The sequence below is a fragment of the Pseudophryne corroboree genome, chromosome 1, assembly GCF_028390025.1.
Source record: "Pseudophryne corroboree isolate aPseCor3 chromosome 1, aPseCor3.hap2, whole genome shotgun sequence".
NCBI classification, from domain to species: Eukaryota; Metazoa; Chordata; class Amphibia; order Anura; family Myobatrachidae; genus Pseudophryne; species Pseudophryne corroboree.
The window spans coordinates 126341097-126362767 of record NC_086444.1 but is presented as its reverse complement, the minus strand read 5'-3'; the positions used below and the strand labels follow the sequence as shown (position 1 = coordinate 126362767).

The window sequence follows — 21671 nt, the reverse complement described above, 5'->3', positions numbered from 1 at the left end:
TGATGCCGGGTGTCATGGTGGCGCCCCTGTCCCGGGGAACCGCCGGGAGCCGCGCCAGCCAGACGCCGGAGCCAGTGGACCACCGAAGGCGGAGGCCGCAACACAGACCAGCAGGCACGCAGGGGTAAGCGCGGTGAACGCCGCCTATGGCGTGTGACATGATGGAGTAGTTCTTTGGGAGAGTGGGCTTTTAACAGTAGAGAATACAGTAGCTATATCTTGGCCTGGAGCATTGTGTGTTTCCCTCTGTGGGCCGTATCATTTTAGTCACCCTCCTGGTTTCATGTATTTTATATACAAACATTGAATATTTTGTTTTAATTAATTCTTACTGTTTTTGAAATGCCTAAAAAAGGAATTTAAAGACAGTTAGTGTCACAAAGGGACCTATTTATTAACATTACAGTTATGCCCCCCAAAAATTAACATTCCTTATTGCCACATACAGTATCGAAGGTATTTGGAATGTTAATATTGCTCCCTGTTTATTAATCCGGAGATCTTTTTTGAGCCCACGTGAAAGACAGTCTCTGGGTTTCTTAATCTCTATATGGCAGCCTACCATTTACAGCAAGGAGTTCATGTAAAATGCAAACAAAATGTAAATTATAGTCCGTAGGTTACAATGTCTAAGGCAATCTGAAGATGATGTTAGCTATCGGGAGATCAGCTTTATAAAGTGGAGCGGATCGCTGCCCCCATTCAAACAAAATGCTGACTGAGGCATTTTGTTGTATTTCTTAACTGAACTGCTGTTTCCGCATGATCAGGAGTAATACCTTTAATAAATAGACCCTAAGTAACATACCTGTAATTATAAACTAGAAGTATACTGAACAACTACAAAAAATTATCAGTAGAGATAGATTAAGCCCAGTCAAAATGAAACACACAGGTATTAGATTTTGTATAAAAAATGCATCTTATTCGCATCAGTAATATTGGGAAATGCAGGAGGGGTCCCCTCCCTTCCACACCACCTGACCAGCACACCCCCCCCCCCCTCCCTTCCACACCACCTGACCAGCCACCACTACATGCGGTATCAGGTGCGTAATGGAGCCCAGTGGCAGCAGATTTTCCTACCAAAGCCTGCAGTGTGTGTGTCTGTGGATCTGATTGCTCAATCATCACACCAAAGAGAGGATCTGGTAAATGGCTTACCGTGATCATTGGGCCTGTATGTGTCTTACGTACTGTATTACATAAGCTTGTCACATGATAATTATGCATCCTTCATGGGCTGGCTACAATCGCTCTAAAATCAAACATTTGGAAACCCCTGACTAATGTAACAAAAGCACTCATTTGAAAATAGGGATATGTGGACAAATCTGTATGTGTGTGTGTGTGTGTGTGTGTGTGTGTGTGTGTGTGTGTGTGTGTGTGTGTGTGTGTGTGTGTGTGTGTGTGTGTGTGTGTATACAGTGGCGCATGCAGCGGGGGGCGGGGGGGGGAGTGGGTTCTGAGTACCTAGAACCCCCTGTATAGATAGATACTGTATGTGTGCAACTGTCCCACAAGTCCACGCTTTGCATGTGGGAGAGGAATAATGCCCACTGAGGGGTGAGTGAGTAATACAAATGTGGGGCTGTATTGGCACTGGTTGTGGGGGTGTAATGCACCATTGAAAAAGGGGGTGGGGGAGTGGGAGGTAATGTTAATGGAGAGTCATTGCCACAGAGGAGTGAGGGGGGGGTCTATATCCATTTGAGGTGGGAGGTAATTTTACAAAGGGGGCCATTTTAAAAATATTTTTATCAGAATTAATAAAAAAAATTACAATTCAATACGTTTTTAGGCCCCTATATTTAAAAAAGAAAATGCCAGTGAACTGGTTAAATAAAGAGGTTGGATATGTTAAAAATATAGTTTTAAGTTTTAAGTTTCAAGTACATATTTAAAAGAGCAGTAAAACCAGTCTACTTCATTCAGTTCTCAAACCTTTAAGAATTTAGTATGCATTCACATATTTTGTTCATTCTCTTTAATCCAATGAAGTTTATTTTTATCTTCAATTATATTAACAGTAGGTGTGATCAGTTTCCTTCCCGCTTTCTGTTTGTCATCAATGATGGCATTGGAACGAATATGTGCAGATGTAGCAATACACATTACATCTATGCTAAGCAGTTTTCTGAAAGCTGTCCCTCTCTCGCTCCCCCTCTCTCTCTCTCTCTCTCTCTCTCTCTCTCTCTCTCTCTCTCTTTCTGTGCAATAAGGCAAATTGTATAATAGTATCTATTTTTTTTCCTATTTAAAACCACGTAACTGTTGTATTATGTAAACTACTGATGCATTCTCGCGGTTGGTAATGGTAACTAGTTATTTTAGTAGAGTCAAACGGTTTAGAACAAAGCATATTGAACATTTGAGGAGTGCACTAGTAGAAGTAGGGGCACCTAGAGATCTGGTGGAAGGGGAAGGGGACAAGTACAAGGTTCCTGGCCTCTCCAGGGGTACAGGCAGACCATGGAGGTGTAATTACGCCTGACAAGTTAGCGTAATTATGAACATCTTGGGGCGCTGCCATGCAGAGGGCACCTGACAAGCGTACCTGGTGGGTTTATAGCACACTTGCATTTTACTAGCATGTTAAAAAAGCAACAAAATTCAGCTTACAGATTTAAAAAAGACAATGGACACCTTTCAAATCTTTAGCAGCCTAATTCAAATGAATTCAATAAGAATCGAGGCCCCGTCTTGCTAATAAAACCAAGCTGATTAAATTACGTTTATTATCAGAAAATACTCCCAAAGCTTAAAGGATAATAATAATTCAGGTACATATCTCAAGATATCTCATTATGGTATGTTAGATTTTCCAAAATACAGAAAAGTCTGATATCCAATACTTCTGGTCCCAAGAATTTTGGATATGGGATACTCAACCTGTAACAAGTATTAATACAAATGACATGCAAGGATATTCTTAGGCAATAGTTTCTTCTAAAACAGAAAGGAGAAATAACAGAATATTACATTTACATGATACACTGTTTGTGGGGAGTCACAAGAAATCTGTCAAATTGGCTCCACCCCCCTAACACTTTCCCTTCCTCTTGAATTCAATGTACATGCATATTAGTCTGGACCCTCCTTTAATAACAGTTGCTTAAGTTTAACACCTGGCTCTTAACTCTGTTTATGGTACAAATATGGGAGTTTCCTTAAACTCTATCTCACATTAATATTTATTTCCATTGAGTCCTGACATATATATAAGCACAAATAATATCTTCCTTAAACAAGTAGCTAATAATAGTTACATTCCCAGCATTCCTGAGGTGGGGAGGGTGCGCAGAAGTTAGGGAGGCGTGACAGTCTCCAGGCCAGCACCATAACATTTTGATTTTTAATTGGATTAATGAGCTTCATCTGAGAAGAAATACAAGAAAAAAATAGCAGCGCTAATTGAAATATTGTAAACAATTAATGATAAGAAGGATTGAGTGATAAATTAATTTTGCAATTTAATAAAAATGAATTATCGGCCTTTATATAAAAGTGGATACAAATCCACACACATATTCAAACAATTAAAAACAATACATATGGGTCTGATGGAAATAATGACTGCCTAGCACATTAACATCCGTTCCTGATTTGGAAAACCTGGAAATTTAGCAAATGGAGACAGACTGACAGCGCAGTCACACCAAAGCACTTTACCCAAAACCGCTAGAGGTGTAGTCCCTTTGAGAATGTCACTGATGTTTTTGCTCAAAATCAGCCAGATTCGGGATCCTCATTTAGCACGGTGTCCTCTTTGTGAAGATGGGGTAGATGGTGCTCCTTAATCAGGAAGTAGTTGTCTCAAATAAACTGCAGATGGTAAAGTCCAGTGTTTGGTCCGGATGTGATACGGCAGTCAAAATGGCGTAATAGTTGACCCAAGTAGCCTCCTCCTAACGCGTTTCACTGCAAGGCAAGCTTGATAAAGCTGCAGTGCCTTGCAGTGAAACGCGTTAGAAGGAGGCTACTTGGGTCAACTATTACGCCATTTTGACTGCCGTATCACATCCGGACCAAACACTGGACTTTACCATCTGCAGTTTATTTGAGACAACTACTTCCTGATTAAGGAGCACCATCTACCCCATCTTCACAAAGAGGACACCGTGCTAAATGAGGATCCCGAATCTGGCTGATTTTGAGCAAAAACATCAGTGACGTTCTCAAAGGGACTACACCTCTAGCGGTTTTGGGTAAAGTGCTTTGGTGTGACTGCGCTGTCAGTCTGTCTCCATCTGCTAAATTTCCAGGTTTTCCAAATCAGGAACGGATGTTAATGTGCTAGGCAGTCATTATTTCCATCAGACCCATATGTATTGTTTTTAATTGTTTGAATATGTGTGTGAATTTGTATCCACTTTTATATAAAGGCCGATAATTCATTTTTATTAAATTGCAAAATTAATTTATCACTCAATCCTTCTTATCATTAATTGTTTACAATATTTCAATTAGCGCTGCTATTTTTTTCTTGTATTTCTTTGAGTATATGGTTGGGGTGTAACTACCCCCAAATGTTATAGCAGCAGCATTAGAAACACAGCACCTGAAAGCGCCGGATCCTCCATTTATTTGGTAAAATTTCCTCTTGCTTCATCTGAGAAGAGCAGGCGTGGACTGTAACCATAGTTTTGCCATCTATCTTTGATTAACACGGTTAGAATGGATAAATCTGCCTGCTTCCTCCTTGTATGACGTCTTTCTGACAGAAAAATCACCCCACCAGCTGGATAGTGCACTTATAAGTCACCTGGTGGGTTACAAAAACTCAGATTATCATATGTTTAACATCAGATCATTTAGAGTTGCCCAATATAGTGGGATCAATAACATAATCACAACAAAAGGGATAAGAATTCACCTCACGGGAAACCAAGCAATAAGAGAACACTCTAGTGTCCTGATTATGTGTCTGGCGCAGCGGCGGTAGTGTCACTTTCTGTGATTTAATGCTGTTACAAAGCCCTTCCTGGGTAGACAGCCATGCATTTGAATGTGCAATCATGTTTGGTGCATCTTTAGACACCATCATTGGTCGCAACATAGGAATTTGTCCCAGCCCTATGCTAGGTGCAGATTCTCCATCAGAGTATGTGATCAATTAAGAGTTTGTCCATGAAACTACTTTCAGCCACAAGCCTACCGCCACTCCCATAAGACGCAGCATGTCAGTGCGTCTCAATAGCCACCTCACTGTCTCCTACCAGCCACCGCACACCATACATTTCCACTACATTGCAGAGGCCATGCACCAAAATTAGTACTGCGTCTCTGTGCACAGACAATTGGGACAAATGCGCCATGTGGCTTAGAAGCATGCACAGTAGGAAAACATTTCTTCACTGCATCCGACATCAGAAGCAGGACTGTAGGTTTCCCTTCCCCAACCAGCCCTGACAATTTATTAATAGCATTCACATTTAAAGTTGTACTACCAGATCCTTCCACCTTCCAGAGCCCCAGGTGCTGCTACTCGCAGCCTTTTTCCCAGGAATCTGCTGGTGATGCAGAATATTAAATGGCCCATATTAACTAGCCTAGCCTCCCCACTTACATTACATGAGCAACTGTAAGTTTAATGCTATTGAACCAGATCTTCAAGGCGATGTAGTCCGGATCCCGGCAGTCAGATCCCAACTGTCACGGTGCCAATGGATCCCGACGGTGCGTATTAGGCAGTGTCAGACTGGGGCATAAAGGGCCCACCGGTAAAATGCAGTGGTAGGGGCCCATGCTTAGGGGTCTGGCCAGCCACCACAGATGCTTGGCTAACCGTTAGAGAGTGCATAATCTGAGCCCCTTGGTAAATATATACAGTAAATGCTAGTGCATGCATGATAATGTACCAGATTGATAACAGCAATGCAATACACCATAGTCCTGTGCAGCAAGAGGTAACATACTGTATGTGCAGTGTAATGTATAATTTAAATGCACAGTCAGGAACCTGGTCCCTAGGGGAGCGGGTGGGCCCTTAGGCAGTGGGGCCCACCTGGGGGTTCCCCTGTACCCCTGTGGGCCAGTCTGACCCTGGTGTTAGGGTTAGTTTTAGGCACTAGGGGGAGGGTTAGGGATAGGCTGCAGGGTGGGGGCCAGTTAGGGATAGGCTGCGGAAGGAGAAGGTTAGGGTTAGGCTGCCTAAGGTGACGGTTAGGGTTATTCTGCTTGAGGAGTGGGAAGGGTTTAGAATACTTACTGGGTTCAGTCGGCATTGTGACCCTTGGGATTCCACTGTCGGGATTCAGACCGACCGTATCCTGACCGCCAGGTTTTCATAAACAACTCCTTCAAGGCACTTGTCTTGAGTTTTAAATTGTAATCAGTTAATGTAAACAGAGAGATAAATGTTTAGAAATATTCACATGTCAAGACCAATACAGAGGGTAATCTAAACCAGTTAAACAGACAAAAAACAAGTGTTTCCGCACCTGTATATGACTTAATCCCTGTGTGACATATTAACCATTGAGTCTATATATATTTCTCAGGGGATGTGCTACCTGCTACCTAGGAAACCTGTATTTAATCAAAAAAGAAGAAAAAGAGGTAGCATTATGGTGCACCCAGTCAAAAAGTAGCTATATGTTGGTAAATTAAAACGTAACTTTTATTATAATAGTTCAAATAAACTCCAGATTTATTGTCCGATCTGGCTGGTTAGAACGAAAATCTGGTAATGGATGGGAGCAAATGACAATTGACCATTTGCTCCCAAACACTGAAAAACAGACAAAAAATGGTCAATCAGACAAATTAGTTAAATATATTTGATTTAACCAATTTGTCTGAACAACCATTTTTGTCAGTTTTCCGTCATTTTGGAGCAAATGGTCAAGTTGTCATTTGCTCCCATCCATTACCAGATTTTCGTTCCAACCAGCCAAATCGGACAATAAATCTTTAGGTGTATGGGCAACTTTAATCCTTGGGACCGATATCGGCGCCAAACTGTGTACAAAGTATCTTGAAAATATTTTTTTCCCCTATTTTAGCTGATTGTTCAATATTTAATGCCCATGATTCTAATGTGCTAACTAAAGAAAGTCTCTCGAAAAATGATTACATTCACTTGCATAAGCCAAGAAATAAAATAATGCCATCTGAATCAGCAATCAGCATATTGCAAAATGTGAGAGTGGGTCTAGTCATAATGGCGTGAAGTAAAGTAACGAGATTCCACAATGCCAAATACAAAGGATAGCTCGAAACATCAGAGCAGAAAAGTTACAGTAAGAGGGTACATTTTATTTATTAAATTCCATGATGTCACTTTGATGGGGGATGGGAGACAAGACATTGTCTTGTGTACAATGATGAAACTAAAGATGCGCTACCAGATAAAAAATATGACAGACTCTACCAATAAAGATTTTCTAGTATACAGTATAGTGAAACTGCATCCATTACAACAGGAAGCTGCCTGGGGACATATACATACAGTAAATGCTCTTTGTTGTTTATGAAATACTGGCTCAAGGTAGTTCAGGATGACGGCTCTAATTCTAGTAACTGGTATGACATGTTTTAATGGTTGTGTGCAGGGCTGCCATCAGATACCGTGGGTTCCAGTAAAAATTAAACAGGCTGGCTTCCCCATATCACTAACACCATTGACCTGATGGACTTAACTCTGGTCACTGGTGTGGAACTTCTGAGTTGTATGCCTGGCCGTTGGAATCAGTGGAGGTAGGGGAAGAGAGGACTAGAGCTTGGGGCCGGAACAGAGCTAGAGGAGGAAGTGGAGGTGGTCCTCACTGAGCCTCCTGAGAGAGGGAGGGGTGCCCAGGGCATGCAAATCCAGTGCCCTCATATCAAGCACCATCTGCTGTTTATGCCGATGACAGACTGACAGGTGGCCCCGCTGACAAAAATGACCACAAGCTGCTTCTTATATTTTTATGTTTTCATTTCTCTGAGCGCCTCAGTCAGTAATTGCAATGTACTGAGAAAAGAAACACGTGGAGGACCATTTTAGTGTAGATATGACTCACTTGTTGCTATCACAGTACAGTGCCACAGAATAAGTTGATTTGTTTTCCTTATTGGGGGTTTTTTATTCTTCGTTTCATCATAACATTTTAAACAAATATATTTGAAAATAATGTTTTCATTTTCCTTCTCTGTCCGTCTCTGTAGGTTTATTTAAAGAGGTATCCAATTAGCTGCGATTGCACGGTTTCGCAATAAATTAATGCATTTGCGATAATTCGGTATCTAATCGGCAATAAATCTCTATAGGGTTTGTTGCGATTTTCTCTTCACCATCTCTGAGCAGGTGATAAGTAGTTCAAAATCCCTAATTTAAGGTAAAAATGTTGGGATTTGGTTCAGAACCCCTGGGACACCACATTCTGAATGGCTAATTAGGCACTTTGATGTTTTAATTATTTTTAATTGGCCAATAATAAAATAACATGTAATTTTTGGGGTCAAAAAATGCAGAGTAATGGAAATTAGGGTAAAAGGTATAGGACAGGTATATTTGGGTGCTTTGAGTGGGACAAGTGTTTTTAGTCTTGCAGGTGGGAGTATGCAGTCCGTTTCCACCTTTAATTCCGCTGAAATGATCCAAACATATACTTATACCCATTTTTATGTACCCCAGATTTCCCTATTTCCTCCTATACTTATCTTTGGTTTTACCAGCTCAAATTTCTGTGCGAATCCCATTTCACCATTTTGGAATAGGACAGGTGCAAAAAAACAGGATTGCGCAATCTGCGATAAGCTGATTTTTTTTGGGCGATAGATGCAATAAATTTTGCCGTGATTGCGGCTAATTGGATACCCCTCAATCCATTTATTGAATATCTTCTGTTTGTTACACATTGCTTAGACCAATGAGAATGAATACTGTATGTGCGGACCTATGAGTTTATTTTCAGACGTATTTAACTACTTACCTGCTGTTCTGGGATTACACTTTTGTAACTTTAGTTCAATCAAATTAGTTTTACTGCCAAAAATGATAGTTACATGTATGGCTTCTCCGGCGACATTTTAAGAGAGGAGGGGGTCTATCTGTGTGCACTGCGCCAGAGTCCTTGTCCATATCTCCAGAAAAATGGCACCGGCAACATTTTCTCATTGATATCTCTATTGCGCATATCTTCTGAAAAATGCCATATACAGTGCCGATGGATAGGTAAGTATTTTTAGTGTGTGCAGGGGTGTGGGTCCATATAGACCCAGGGAACTGTGTGCACCACACACTAAGCACAATATGCATTGGCTATCTCTATCCAAGATTAGACAAGCACACAGATACATCTCTGCACTGCAGGGGTCATGCAGGTGCGGCATTATTTGCACTATCATTCACAAAGTACCAATGTTCTGTACTTTGTGCATGCGCAGAACACCGGAAGCAGGACGGCAGCAGACTTGGCAGGAGGGCGGATCTTGGTATAGTTATTATAGAAACGAACCAAGCACCCACATTCATTCATGTTCCTGCTCCACCAGGTAACTGACCCTCTAATAGAGTAACAATGCTGGGCCGCAAGGAGGGAGCTGTGGCCACACAGGATGGGATGCCCTGGGGGCGGAATCCTCCCTACTCACCCGAAGGCCATGCCTGCCCTCCTCCGTCTCCTGCATCCTGCACTGCAGTACTGTGCAAGGCGCCTGGGAAGCTATAGTGACGCACGTAGCATTCTCAGAATGCTCTTGGCACTTAGGTGGTGGGTGCTCATTTATGATGGTCACGGTAATGCTGTTAGGGGAATTGTGAGGCTTGGGAATTTGGGACGGGGGGCCATGGCAGCACAGGGCACATGTCTGCCCTGTTACGGAACTGTAACAATATATATATATATATATATATATATATATATATATATATATATATAAAAATGGACATATGTGTGTATGCGTGTTCCAGCATAACTCTGGAATGCTTGGAGCAATTTACACCAAACATATCACTTACAAACTGTAAAAAAAATACTGTGGGGGTAAGACACCCCTAGCACCCCTAGGGGTGGGGGTGACATGTAAAAACAGGAATTTGGTACTTTCCGATAATTTCCTTTCTCCAAGGCCATAGGGGATACTGAAGTCTTCTTACGATGGGGAAATAGGTGGTGACAGATAGGAGCCGGCACTTTACTGTCCTCGTGGAATATCAAGTAAGGCGACTTGCAAGACAAGGCGCCGAGGTCCGAAACCCGTCTTGCTGATGCCAAGGCTAGTAGCAAAACCGTTTTCTACGTGAGTAAACGGAGCTCCATAGATTCCAACGGCTCGAATACCTCCAACTGCAGAAAGGAGAGAACCAGGAATAAATCCCATGGCTCCGTTGGTGCAACAAATGGCGGTTGTAGCCACAGGACACCCTGTAGAAAAGTCTGAACTTCTGGGATAATGGCAATGGAAAAAAACAGACAAGGCTGAAATCTGGACCTTAAGTGAGCCCAGTCGAAGTCCTGCTGACAGACCTGCTTGGAGGAAGCGTAAAAGATGGGACAAGCTAAACAACGTAGTAGGTAACTGACGAGTTTCGCACCAGGAGACATAGGGGGCCATTCCGACCTGTTCGCACGCTGCCGTTTTTCGCAGCGATCAGGTCACTACTGTGCAGGTGTATGCACCGCAATGCGCAGGCGCGCTGTACGGGTACAAAGTAGAGATGAGCGGGTTCGGTTTCTTTGAATCCGAACCCGCACGAACTTCACTTTTTTTTTCACGGGTCCGAGCGACTCGGATCTTCCCGCCTTGCTCGGTTAACCCGAGCGCGCCCGAACGTCATCATGACGCTGTCGGATTCTCGCGAGACTCGGATTCTATATAAGGAGCCGCGCGTCGCCGCCATTTTCACACGTGCATTGAGATTGATAGGGAGAGGACGTGGCTGGCGTCCTCTCCATTTAGATTAGATTTAGAAGAGAGAGAGAGAGAGAGATTGCTGTGATACTGTAGATTAGAAGAGAGTGCAGAGTGCAGACAGAGTTTAGTGACTGACGACCACAGTGACCAGTGACCACCAGAGACAGTGCAGTTGTTTGTTTTATTTAATATATCCGTTCTCTGCCTGAAAAAAACGATACACAGTCACACAGTGACTCAGTCTGTGTGCACTGCTCAGCCCAGTGTGCTGCACATCAATGTATTGTATATAAAGCTTATAATTGTGGGGGAGACTGGGGAGCACTGCAGGTTGTTATAGCAGGAGCCAGGAGTACATGATAAATAATATTATATTAAAATTAAACAGTGCACACTTTTGCTGCAGGAGTGCCACTGCCAGTGTGACTAGTGGTGACCAGTGCCTGACCACCAGTATATTAGTAGTATTGTATACTATCTCTTTATCAACCAGTCTATATTAGCAGCAGACACAGTACAGTGCGGTAGTTCACGGCTGTGGCTACCTCTGTGTCGGCACTCGGCAGGCAGTCCGTCCATCCATAATTGTATTATATACCACCTAACCGTGGTTTTTTTTTTCTTTCTTTATACCGTCGTCATAGTCATACTAGTTGTTACGAGTATACTACTATCTCTTTATCAACCAGTGTACAGTGCGGTAGTTCACGGCTGTGGCTACCTCTGTGTCGGAACTCGGCAGGCAGTCCGTCCATCCATAATTGTATTATAATATATACCACCTAACCGTGGTTTTTTTTTCGTTCTTTATACCGTCGTCATACTAGTTGTTACGAGTATACTACTATCTCTTTATCAACCAGTGTACAGTGCGGTAGTTCACGGCTGTGGCTACCTCTGTGTCGGAACTCGGCAGGCAGTCCGTCCATCCATAATTGTATTATAATATATACCACCTAACCGTGGTTTTTTTTTCGTTCTTTATACCGTCGTCATACTAGTTGTTACGAGTATACTACTATCTCTTTATCAACCAGTGTACAGTGCGGTAGTTCACGGCTGTGGCTACCTCTGTGTCGGCACTCGGCAGGCAGTCCGTCCAACCATAATTGTATTATATACCACCTAACCGTGGTTTTTTTTTCATTCTTTATACCGTCGTCATACTAGTTGTTACGAGTATACTACTATCTCTTTATCAACCAGTGTACAGTGCGGTAGTTCACGGCTGTGGCTACCTCTGTGTCGGCACTCGGCAGGCAGTCCGTCCAACCATAATTGTATTATATACCACCTAACCGTGGTTTTTTTTTCATTCTTTATACCGTCGTCATACTAGTTGTTACGAGTATACTACTATCTCTTTATCAACCAGTGTACAGTGCGGTAGTTCACGGCTGTGGCTACCTCTGTGTCGGCACTCGGCAGCCCGTCCATAATTGTATATACCAGTGACCTAACTGTGGTTTTTTTTTCTTTCTTTATACATACATACTAGTTACGAGTATACTATCTCTTTATCAACCAGTCTATATATTAGCAGCAGACACAGTACAGTGCGGTAGTTCACGGCTGTGGCTACCTCTGTGTCGGCACTCGGCAGCCCGTCCATAATTGTATATACCACCTAACCGTGGTTTTTTTTTCTTTCTTTATACATACATACTAGTTACGAGTATACTATCTCTTTATCAACCAGTCTATATATTAGCAGCAGACACAGTACAGTGCGGTAGTTCACGGCTGTGGCTACCTCTGTGTCGGCACTCCGCAGCCCGTCCATAATTGTATATACCAGTGACCTAACCGTGGTTTTTTTTTCTTTCTTTATACATACATACTAGTTACGAGTATACTATCTCTTTATCAACCAGTCTATATATTAGCAGCAGACACAGTACAGTGCGGTAGTTCACGGCTGTGGCTACCTCTGTGTCGGCACTCGGCAGCCCGTCCATAATTGTATATACCAGTGACCTAACCGTGGTTTTTTTTTCTTTCTTTATACATACATACTAGTTACGAGTATACTATCTCTTTATCAACCAGTCTATATATTAGCAGCAGACACAGTACAGTGCGGTAGTTCACGGCTGTGGCTACCTCTGTGTCGGCACTCGGCAGCCCGTCCATAATTGTATATACCAGTGACCTAACCGTGGTTTTTTTTTCTTTCTTTATACATACATACTAGTTACGAGTATACTATCTCTTTATCAACCAGTCTATATATTAGCAGCAGACACAGTACAGTGCGGTAGTTCACGGCTGTGGCTACCTCTGTGTCGGCACTCGTCAGCCCGTCCATAATTGTATATACCACCTAACCGTGGTTTTTTTTCTTTCTTTATACATACATACTAGTTACGAGTATACTATCTCTTTATCAACCAGTCTATATATTAGCAGCAGACACAGTACAGTGCGGTAGTTCACGGCTGTGGCTACCTCTGTGTCGGCACTCGGCAGCCCGTCCATAATTGTATATACCAGTGACCTAACCGTGGTTTTTTTTTCTTTCTTTATACATACATACTAGTTACGAGTATACTATCTCTTTATCAACCAGTCTATATATTAGCAGCAGACACAGTACAGTGCGGTAGTTCACGGCTGTGGCTACCTCTGTGTCGGCACTCGGCAGCCCGTCCATAATTGTATACTAGTATCCAATCCATCCATCTGCATTGTTTACCTGAGGTGCCTTTTAGTTGTGCCTATTAAAATATGGAGAACAAAAATGTTGAGGTTCCAAAATTAGGGAAAGATCAAGATCCACTTCCACCTCATGCTGAAGCTGCTGCCACTAGTCATGGCCGAGACGATGAAATGCCAGCAACGTCGTCTGCCAAGGCCGATGCCCAATGGCATAGTACAGAGCATGTCAAAACCAAAACACCAAATATCAGTAAAAAAAGGACTCCAAAACCTAAAATAAAATTGTCGGAGGAGAAGCGTAAACTTGCCAATATGCCATTTACCACACGGAGTGGCAAGGAACGGCTGAGGCCCTGGCCTATGTTCATGGCTAGTGGTTCAGCTTCACATGAGGATGGAAGCACTCAGCCTCTCGCTAGAAAACTGAAAAGACTCAAGCTGGCAAAAGCACCGCAAAGAACTGTGCGTTCTTTGAAATCCCAAATCCACAAGGAGAGTCCAATTGTGTCGGTTGCGATGCCTGACCTTCCCAACACTGGACGTGAAGAGCATGCGCCTTCCACCATTTGCACGCCCCCTGCAAGTGCTGGAAGGAGCACCCGCAGTCCAGTTCCTGATAGTCAGATTGAAGATGTCAGTGTTGAAGTACACCAGGATGAGGAGGATATGGGTGTTGCTGGCGCTGGGGAGGAAATTGACCAGGAGGATTTTGATGGTGAGGTGGTTTGTTTAAGTCAGGCACCCGGGGAGACACCTGTTGTCCGTGGGAGGAATATGGCCGTTGACATGCCAGGTGAAAATACCAAAAAAATCAGCTCTTCGGTGTGGAGGTATTTCACCAGAAATGCGGACAACAGGTGTCAAGCCGTGTGTTCCCTTTGTCAAGCTGTAATAAGTAGGGGTAAGGACGTTAACCACCTCGGAACATCCTCCCTTATACGTCACCTGCAGCGCATTCATAATAAGTCAGTGACAAGTTCAAAAACTTTGGGTGACAGCGGAAGCAGTCCACTGACCAGTAAATCCCTTCCTCTTGTAACCAAGCTCACGCAAACCACCCCACCAACTCCCTCAGTGTCAATTTCCTCCTTCCCCAGGAATGCCAATAGTCCTGCAGGCCATGTCACTGGCAAGTCTGACGAGTCCTCTCCTGCCTGGGATTCCTCCGATGCATCCTTGCGTGTAACGCCTACTGCTGCTGGCGCTGCTGTTGTTGCCGCTGGGAGTCGATGGTCATCCCAGAGGGGAAGTCGTAAGCCCACTTGTACTACTTCCAGTAAGCAATTGACTGTTCAACAGTCCTTTGCGAGGAAGATGAAATATCACAGCAGTCATCCTACTGCAAAGCGGATAACTGAGTCCTTGACAACTATGTTGGTGTTAGACGTGCGTCCGGTATCCGCCGTTAGTTCACAGGGAACTAGACAATTTATTGAGGCAGTGTGCCCCCGTTACCAAATACCATCTAGGTTCCACTTCTCTAGGCAGGCGATACCGAGAATGTACACGGACGTCAGAAAAAGACTCACCAGTGTCCTAAAAAATGCAGTTGTACCCAATGTCCACTTAACCACGGACATGTGGACAAGTGGAGCAGGGCAGGGTCAGGACTATATGACTGTGACAGCCCACTGGGTAGATGTATGGACTCCCGCCGCAAGAACAGCAGCGGCGGCACCAGTAGCAGCATCTCGCAAACGCCAACTCTTTCCTAGGCAGGCTACGCTTTGTATCACCGCTTTCCAGAATACGCACACAGCTGAAAACCTCTTACGGCAACTGAGGAAGATCATCGCGGAATGGCTTACCCCAATTGGACTCTCCTGTGGATTTGTGGCATCGGACAACGCCAGCAATATTGTGTGTGCATTAAATATGGGCAAATTCCAGCACGTCCCATGTTTTGCACATACCTTGAATTTGGTGGTGCAGAATTTTTTTAAAAACGACAGGGGCGTGCAAGAGATGCTGTCGGTGGCCAGAAAAATTGCGGGACACTTTCGGCGTACAGGCACCACGTACAGAAGACTGGAGCACCACCAAAAACTACTGAACCTGCCCTGCCATCATCTGAAGCAAGAAGTGGTAACGAGGTGGAATTCAACCCTCTATATGCTTCAGAGGTTGGAGGAGCAGCAAAAGGCCATTCAAGCCTATACAATTGAGCACGATATAGGAGATGGAATGCACCTGTCTCAAGTGCAGTGGAGAATGATTTCAACGTTGTGCAAGGTTCTGATGCCCTTTGAACTTGCCACACGTGAAGTCAGTTCAGACACTGCCAGCCTGAGTCAGGTCATTCCCCTCATCAGGCTTTTGCAGAAGAAGCTGGAGGCATTGAAGAAGGAGCTAAAAGGGAGCGATTCCGCTAGGCATGTGGGACTTGTGGATGCAGCCCTTAATTCGCTTAACAAGGATTCACGGGTGGTCAATCTGTTGAAATCAGAGCACTACATTTTGGCCACCGTGCTCGATCCTAGATTTAAAGCCTACCTTGGATCTCTCTTTCCGGCAGACACAGGTCTGCTGGGGTTGAAAGACCTGCTGGTGACAAAATTGTCAAGTCAAGCGGAACGCGACCTGTCAACATCTCCTCCTTCACATTCTCCCGCAACTGGGGGTGCGAGGAAAAGGCTCAGAATTCCGAGCCCACCCGCTGGCGGTGATGCAGGGCAGTCTGGAGCGACTGCTGATGCTGACATCTGGTCCGGACTGAAGGACCTGACAACGATTACGGACATGTCGTCTACTGTCACTGCATATGATTCTCTCAACATTGATAGAATGGTGGAGGATTATATGAGTGACCGCATCCAAGTAGGCACGTCACACAGTCCGTACTTATACTGGCAGGAAAAAGAGGCAATTTGGAGGCCCTTGCACAAACTGGCTTTATTCTACCTAAGTTGCCCTCCCACAAGTGTGTACTCCGAAAGAGTGTTTAGTGCCGCCGCTCACCTTGTCAGCAATCGGCGTACGAGGTTACATCCAGAAAATGTGGAGAAGATGATGTTCATTAAAATGAATTATAATCAATTCCTCCGCTGAGACATTGACCAGCAGCAATTGCCTCCACAAAGTACACAGGGAGCTGAGATGGTGGATTCCAGTGGGGACGAATTGATAATCTGTGAGGAGGGGGATGTACACGGTGATATATCGGAGGGTGAAGATGAGGTGGACATCTTGCCTCTGTAGAGCCAGTTTGTGCAAGGAGAGATTAATTGCTTCTTTTTTGGGGGGGGGTCCAAACCAACCCGTCATATCAGTCACAGTCGTGTGGCAGACCCTGTCACTGAAATGATGGGTTGGTTAAAGTGTGCATGTCCTGTTTTGTTTATACAACATAAGGGTGGGTGGGAGGGCCCAAGGATAATTCCATCTTGCACCTCTTTTTTCTTTTCTTTTTCTTTGCATCATGTGCTGATTGGGGAGGGTTTTTTGGAAGGGACATCCTGCGTGACACTGTAGTGCCACTCCTAAATGGGCCCGGTGTTTGTGTCGGCCACTAGGGTCGCTAATCTTACTCACACAGTCAGCTACCTCATTGCGCCTCTTTTTTTCTTTGCGTCATGTGCTGTTTGGGGAGGGTTTTTTGGAAGGGACATCCTGCGTGACACTGCAGTGCCACTCCTAGATGGGCCCGGTGTTTGTGTCGGCCACTAGGGTCGCTAATCTTACTCACACAGCTACCTCATTGCGCCTCTTTTTTTCTTTGCGTCATGTGCTGTTTGGGGAGGGTTTTTTGGAAGGGACATCCTGCGTGACACTGCAGTGCCACTCCTAGATGGGCCCGGTGTTTGTGTCGGCCACTAGGGTCGCTAATCTTACTCACACAGTCAGCTACCTCATTGCGCCTCTTTTTTTCTTTGCGTCATGTGCTGTTTGGGGAGGGTTTTTTGGAAGGGCCATCCTGCGTGACACTGCAGTGCCACTCCTAGATGGGCCCGGTGTTTGTGTCGGCCACTAGGGTCGCTAATCTTACTCACACAGTCAGCTACCTCATTGCGCCTCTTTTTTTCTTTGCGTCATGTGCTGTTTGGGGAGGGTTTTTTGGAAGGGCCATCCTGCGTGACACTGCAGTGCCACTCCTAGATGGGCCCGGTGTTTGTGTCGGCCACTAGGGTCGCTAATCTTACTCACACAGCTACCTCATTGCGCCTCTTTTTTTCTTTGCGTCATGTGCTGTTTGGGGAGGGTTTTTTGGAAGGGACATCCTGCGTGACACTGCAGTGCCACTCCTAGATGGGCCCGGTGTTTGTGTCGGCCACTAGGGTCGCTTATCTTACTCACACAGCGACCTCGGTGCAAATTTTAGGACTAAAAATAATATTGTGAGGTGTGAGGTATTCAGAATAGACTGAAAATGAGTGTAAATTATGGTTTTTGAGGTTAATAATACTTTGGGATCAAAATGACCCCCAAATTCTATGATTTAAGCTGTTTTTTAGTGTTTTTGGAAAAAAACACCCGAATCCAAAACACACCCGAATCCGACAAAAATAATTCGGTGAGGTTTTGCCAAAACGCGTTCGAACCCAAAACACGGCCGCGGAACCGAACACAAAACCAAAACACAAAACCCGAAAAATTTCAGGCGCTCATCTCTAGTACAAAGCGGATCGTTGCTGAGTGATGGATTTAACGAAGATTCCATTCGCACGGCCGAGCACAAGGAGATTGACAGGAAGAGGGCGTCAACTGACCATTTTCTGGGAGCATTTGGAAAAATGCAGGCATGTCCAAGCGTTTGCAGGGCGGGTGTCTGACGTCAATTCCAGCACTAGACAGGATGAAGTGATCGCAAGGGCTTAGTAAGTTCAGACCTACTCAGAAACTGCACAAAATGTTTATGTAGTGCTCTGCTGCACAGGAGTTCGCACACTTGCAAAGCGGAAAACAGATGGGTGAAGCATCCACTCTCCCGGATGGAGGTCTTGACGACTGAGGTAATCTGCTTCCCAGTTGTCAACGCCTGGGATGAAGACCGCCGATAGCCCTGTTGCTTATTTCTCTGCCCAAAGCAGAATGCGACCAACCTCGCGCATGGCATTTTGGCTTCTTGTCACGCCTTGCAGATTTATGTATGCCACAGCCGTGGCGTTATCCGATTGAACGCGGATTGCCCGCCTGCGGAGAAGGAAATCCGCTTGTCATAAGGCATTCAAAACCGCTCGAAGTTCCAGGACATTGATTGAGGGCTGCGCCTCCTGGCGTGTCCATCGCCCTTGAAAGTGATGGTCCGGAACTACTGCCCCCTGCCTCTGAGACTGGCATCCATTGTCAGCAGCGTCCAGTCCATGATCCCCACCTTCTCTGCCTTTACTTTAAATTGTGGTTTCAGCGCCGCTCTCACTGCCTGCGCGCAGATCTGAGAGTAGCGGATATAACCGAGCCCGGCTTGTCTCCAGTACGCCACCATGGTTCTAGCAGCAACGGACCCGTTTACTGACCGAAGAGTGAGCCAGGGGTAGAAGCGCGTCGGTGTGGAGGCGTTCCAGCCCAGCTCAGCAGCGTAGCTTATCAGCTAAAGCAGTTTGGTTCGTGGGGAAGTCCCGGGATTCTCCTTGCAAAGACCCATATGCTTTCTTGAACTGTACGATTGCAGTTCTAACATCTTTGGTAATTATCCTCTGCATAGAGTGATCTGGGAGCCTCTTTATAGGGCTTACTACTATATCTTGTGAATTATTGGATTTGTATGTATATTAAACTGTACTTCACTATATACATTTATTTTTATTCTTTATCCCGGAACTGATTCTTCTACAACGGAGAAAAGTGTCTGATATTGATTGTAACCTGAGACTATATTGGAGCGCTAGTTAAGTTATCACTCCATTATTCTTTTTGATTGTTTGCACCAGTGGTGAAGGGTGGAGGAGACCTTCGAGGAGTGTATAGCTGACAGGCTGCTCTGTAGCGCATGGTTTTGTTCTTTTTCTATTTATTTGTGTAGTGCTCCATCTTGAATTTGTTGTAACTGAGATACTGGTTGAAAGACTTTGAGTTGAGGATGGAACGTACGGATCCATCCGCCTTGGGGACAACAAAAAGATTTGAAAAATATCCTTGGCCGCATTCCAAAACGGGTACGGGTTGGATAACCCTGGAGGTCAGCAGTTTTTCTATAGCTGCCTGCAAGACCAATCTTTTTCCCGGTAATTGCGGAAGTCTTGTTGTGAAGAACCGAGCCGGAGGGTGATAGGCAAAATCTATTTTGTAACGCCGGGCCACGATGTTCTGGACCCAGGAGTCCCGGCAAGTCCTCAACCAACTGTTCTGGAAATCCAAAAGACGTGCACCCACCGCAAGCTCCTCCAGGTGGGCCGGGAGTCCGTCATGTCACTGGCTTGTCGGTCGGTTTAGGCTCCTGAGAACGGGAAGCGGAAGTTGACGCCCCTCTGCCTCTCTGACCCCCAGAGGTAGTGAAAGCTCCTCTTGGCTTACCCCTGCTCTTCTCCCTGTACACAAATGACTGTACCTCAGAGGCGCAATCAGTAAGGATCATCAAATTCGCCGATGACACCACCGTCATCGGCCTCATCAAGGATGGGGACGAATCGGCCTATAGATGGGAAGTAGACCGGCTGGCCCAGTGGTGCATCCACAACAACCTTGACCTCAACCCCCTCAAAACTGTCGAGATGATAGTGGACTTCAGGAAGAAGTCATCTAGTGCACCTCCGCTAACAATTGCTGACAGTGTGGTATCGCTAGTGGACTCCTTCAAGTTTCTAGGGACCACAATCTCCAGGGACCTTAAATGGGGGTCCAACACTGACGCCACTGTTGGGAAAGCGCAGCAGAGGTTGTTCTTCCTCAGGCAACTAAGGAAGTTCAACATCCCACAGAAGCTCCTGCTCCTCTTCTACTCCGCGATTGTGGAGTCGGTACTGTGCTCCTCGATACTCGTATGGTACAGCTCCGCCAGTGCGAGGGACATATGCAGGCTCCAAAAGGTGGTCAGAACCGCAGAGAAGATCATCGGGGCCGACCTTCCCTCAGTCCAGGACCTGTACTTGTCCAGAGCTAAAAAGCGGGCAATGAAGATAGTAAAAGACCAGCTACACCCCGGCCACAGCATGTTTAACTTGCTTCCTTCAGGCAGGCGTTACAGGGCTGTCCCCGCCAGATCCACCAGAAGCCTCAAAAGTTTCTTTCCCCAAGCTGTCTGCCTGCTGAACTCCTGAACATTGACTGACTAGACGTACATGTGACTCACTTGTGTCCCTACGGTATACCTATCTGTGTAACTTTACTTGCCCCCCCCCCACACACACACACACACCTGCTTACCTGTTACCTACTTGGCTGTTGTATAGCAAACCGAAGACAAATTCCTAGTATACGTAAGTATACCTGGCCAATAAAGCTGATTCTGATTCTGATTCTCTGAACTTTGAGGGACCCCGAAAGGATGGTCCCGCAAAGGCTTTGTGAGGAGCCAGAGCTGCCGAGGGTAAGAAAGTGGATTTCCCACCTGTTGCTTGTGAAATCCATTTGTCAAGTTCAGGTCCGAAGAGTATGTCTCCCGAGAACGGTAAGGACTCCGCTGCTTTTTTCGACTGTGCATCTGCGTGCCATGATCGAAGCCAAAGGGTATGGTGTGCAGCCACAGCCGATGCAGAAATTCTCGAACCAAGGAGACTTATGTCTCTGGAGGCCTCACCCAAGTAAATCGCCCGATTCTCTAATATGCTCGGCGAGTGTTCTATAGTTCCGAACGAGGACGGTTGTCTTCCAAACCCTGACCGAGTTCTTCAGCCCAGCTTTTTATGGCCTTGTTGACCCATGATCCTACCAGGGCTGGACGAAGAATAACTCCTGCCATAGTATAAATGGACTTCTAGGTAGTCTCCTAGCGATGGTCAGGTGCCTCCTTTAAGGTTGTAGCACCTAGGACGGGAAGCGTTGTCTTCTTTGACAGACGTGAAACCGAAGCGTCGACAGGGGGTGGTTTTTCCCATTTGGCCCTGGATTCTTTCGGGAATGGATATAAAACTTTAAGGCATCTGGAAATCTGAAATTTCCTGTCAGGTGTCTTCCAGGCTGCTGCCAGAGGCTGCTCCAGTTCCTGGTACACTGGAGAGGAAACAGAGTTTTTAGCAGACTTACCAAACAATGATGTAGTTATAGGTGCCTCCAGATCGTTAATATCTAAGGTCTGT

The 21671-nt window shown here is 45.1% G+C and overlaps 1 protein-coding gene across 1 annotated transcript; it reads right to left on the bottom strand.

The window, feature by feature from the left end:
- Positions 1–18748: 18748 nt before the first annotated feature.
- ATP5F1E (ATP synthase F1 subunit epsilon) lies at positions 18749–18959 on the bottom strand. The gene has a single exon (XM_063964486.1). It carries the CDS (start codon positions 18920–18922, stop codon positions 18749–18751), a length of 174 nt encoding a protein of 57 aa, XP_063820556.1. The 5' UTR covers positions 18923–18959.
- Between the last annotated feature and the right edge of the window lie 2712 nt (positions 18960–21671).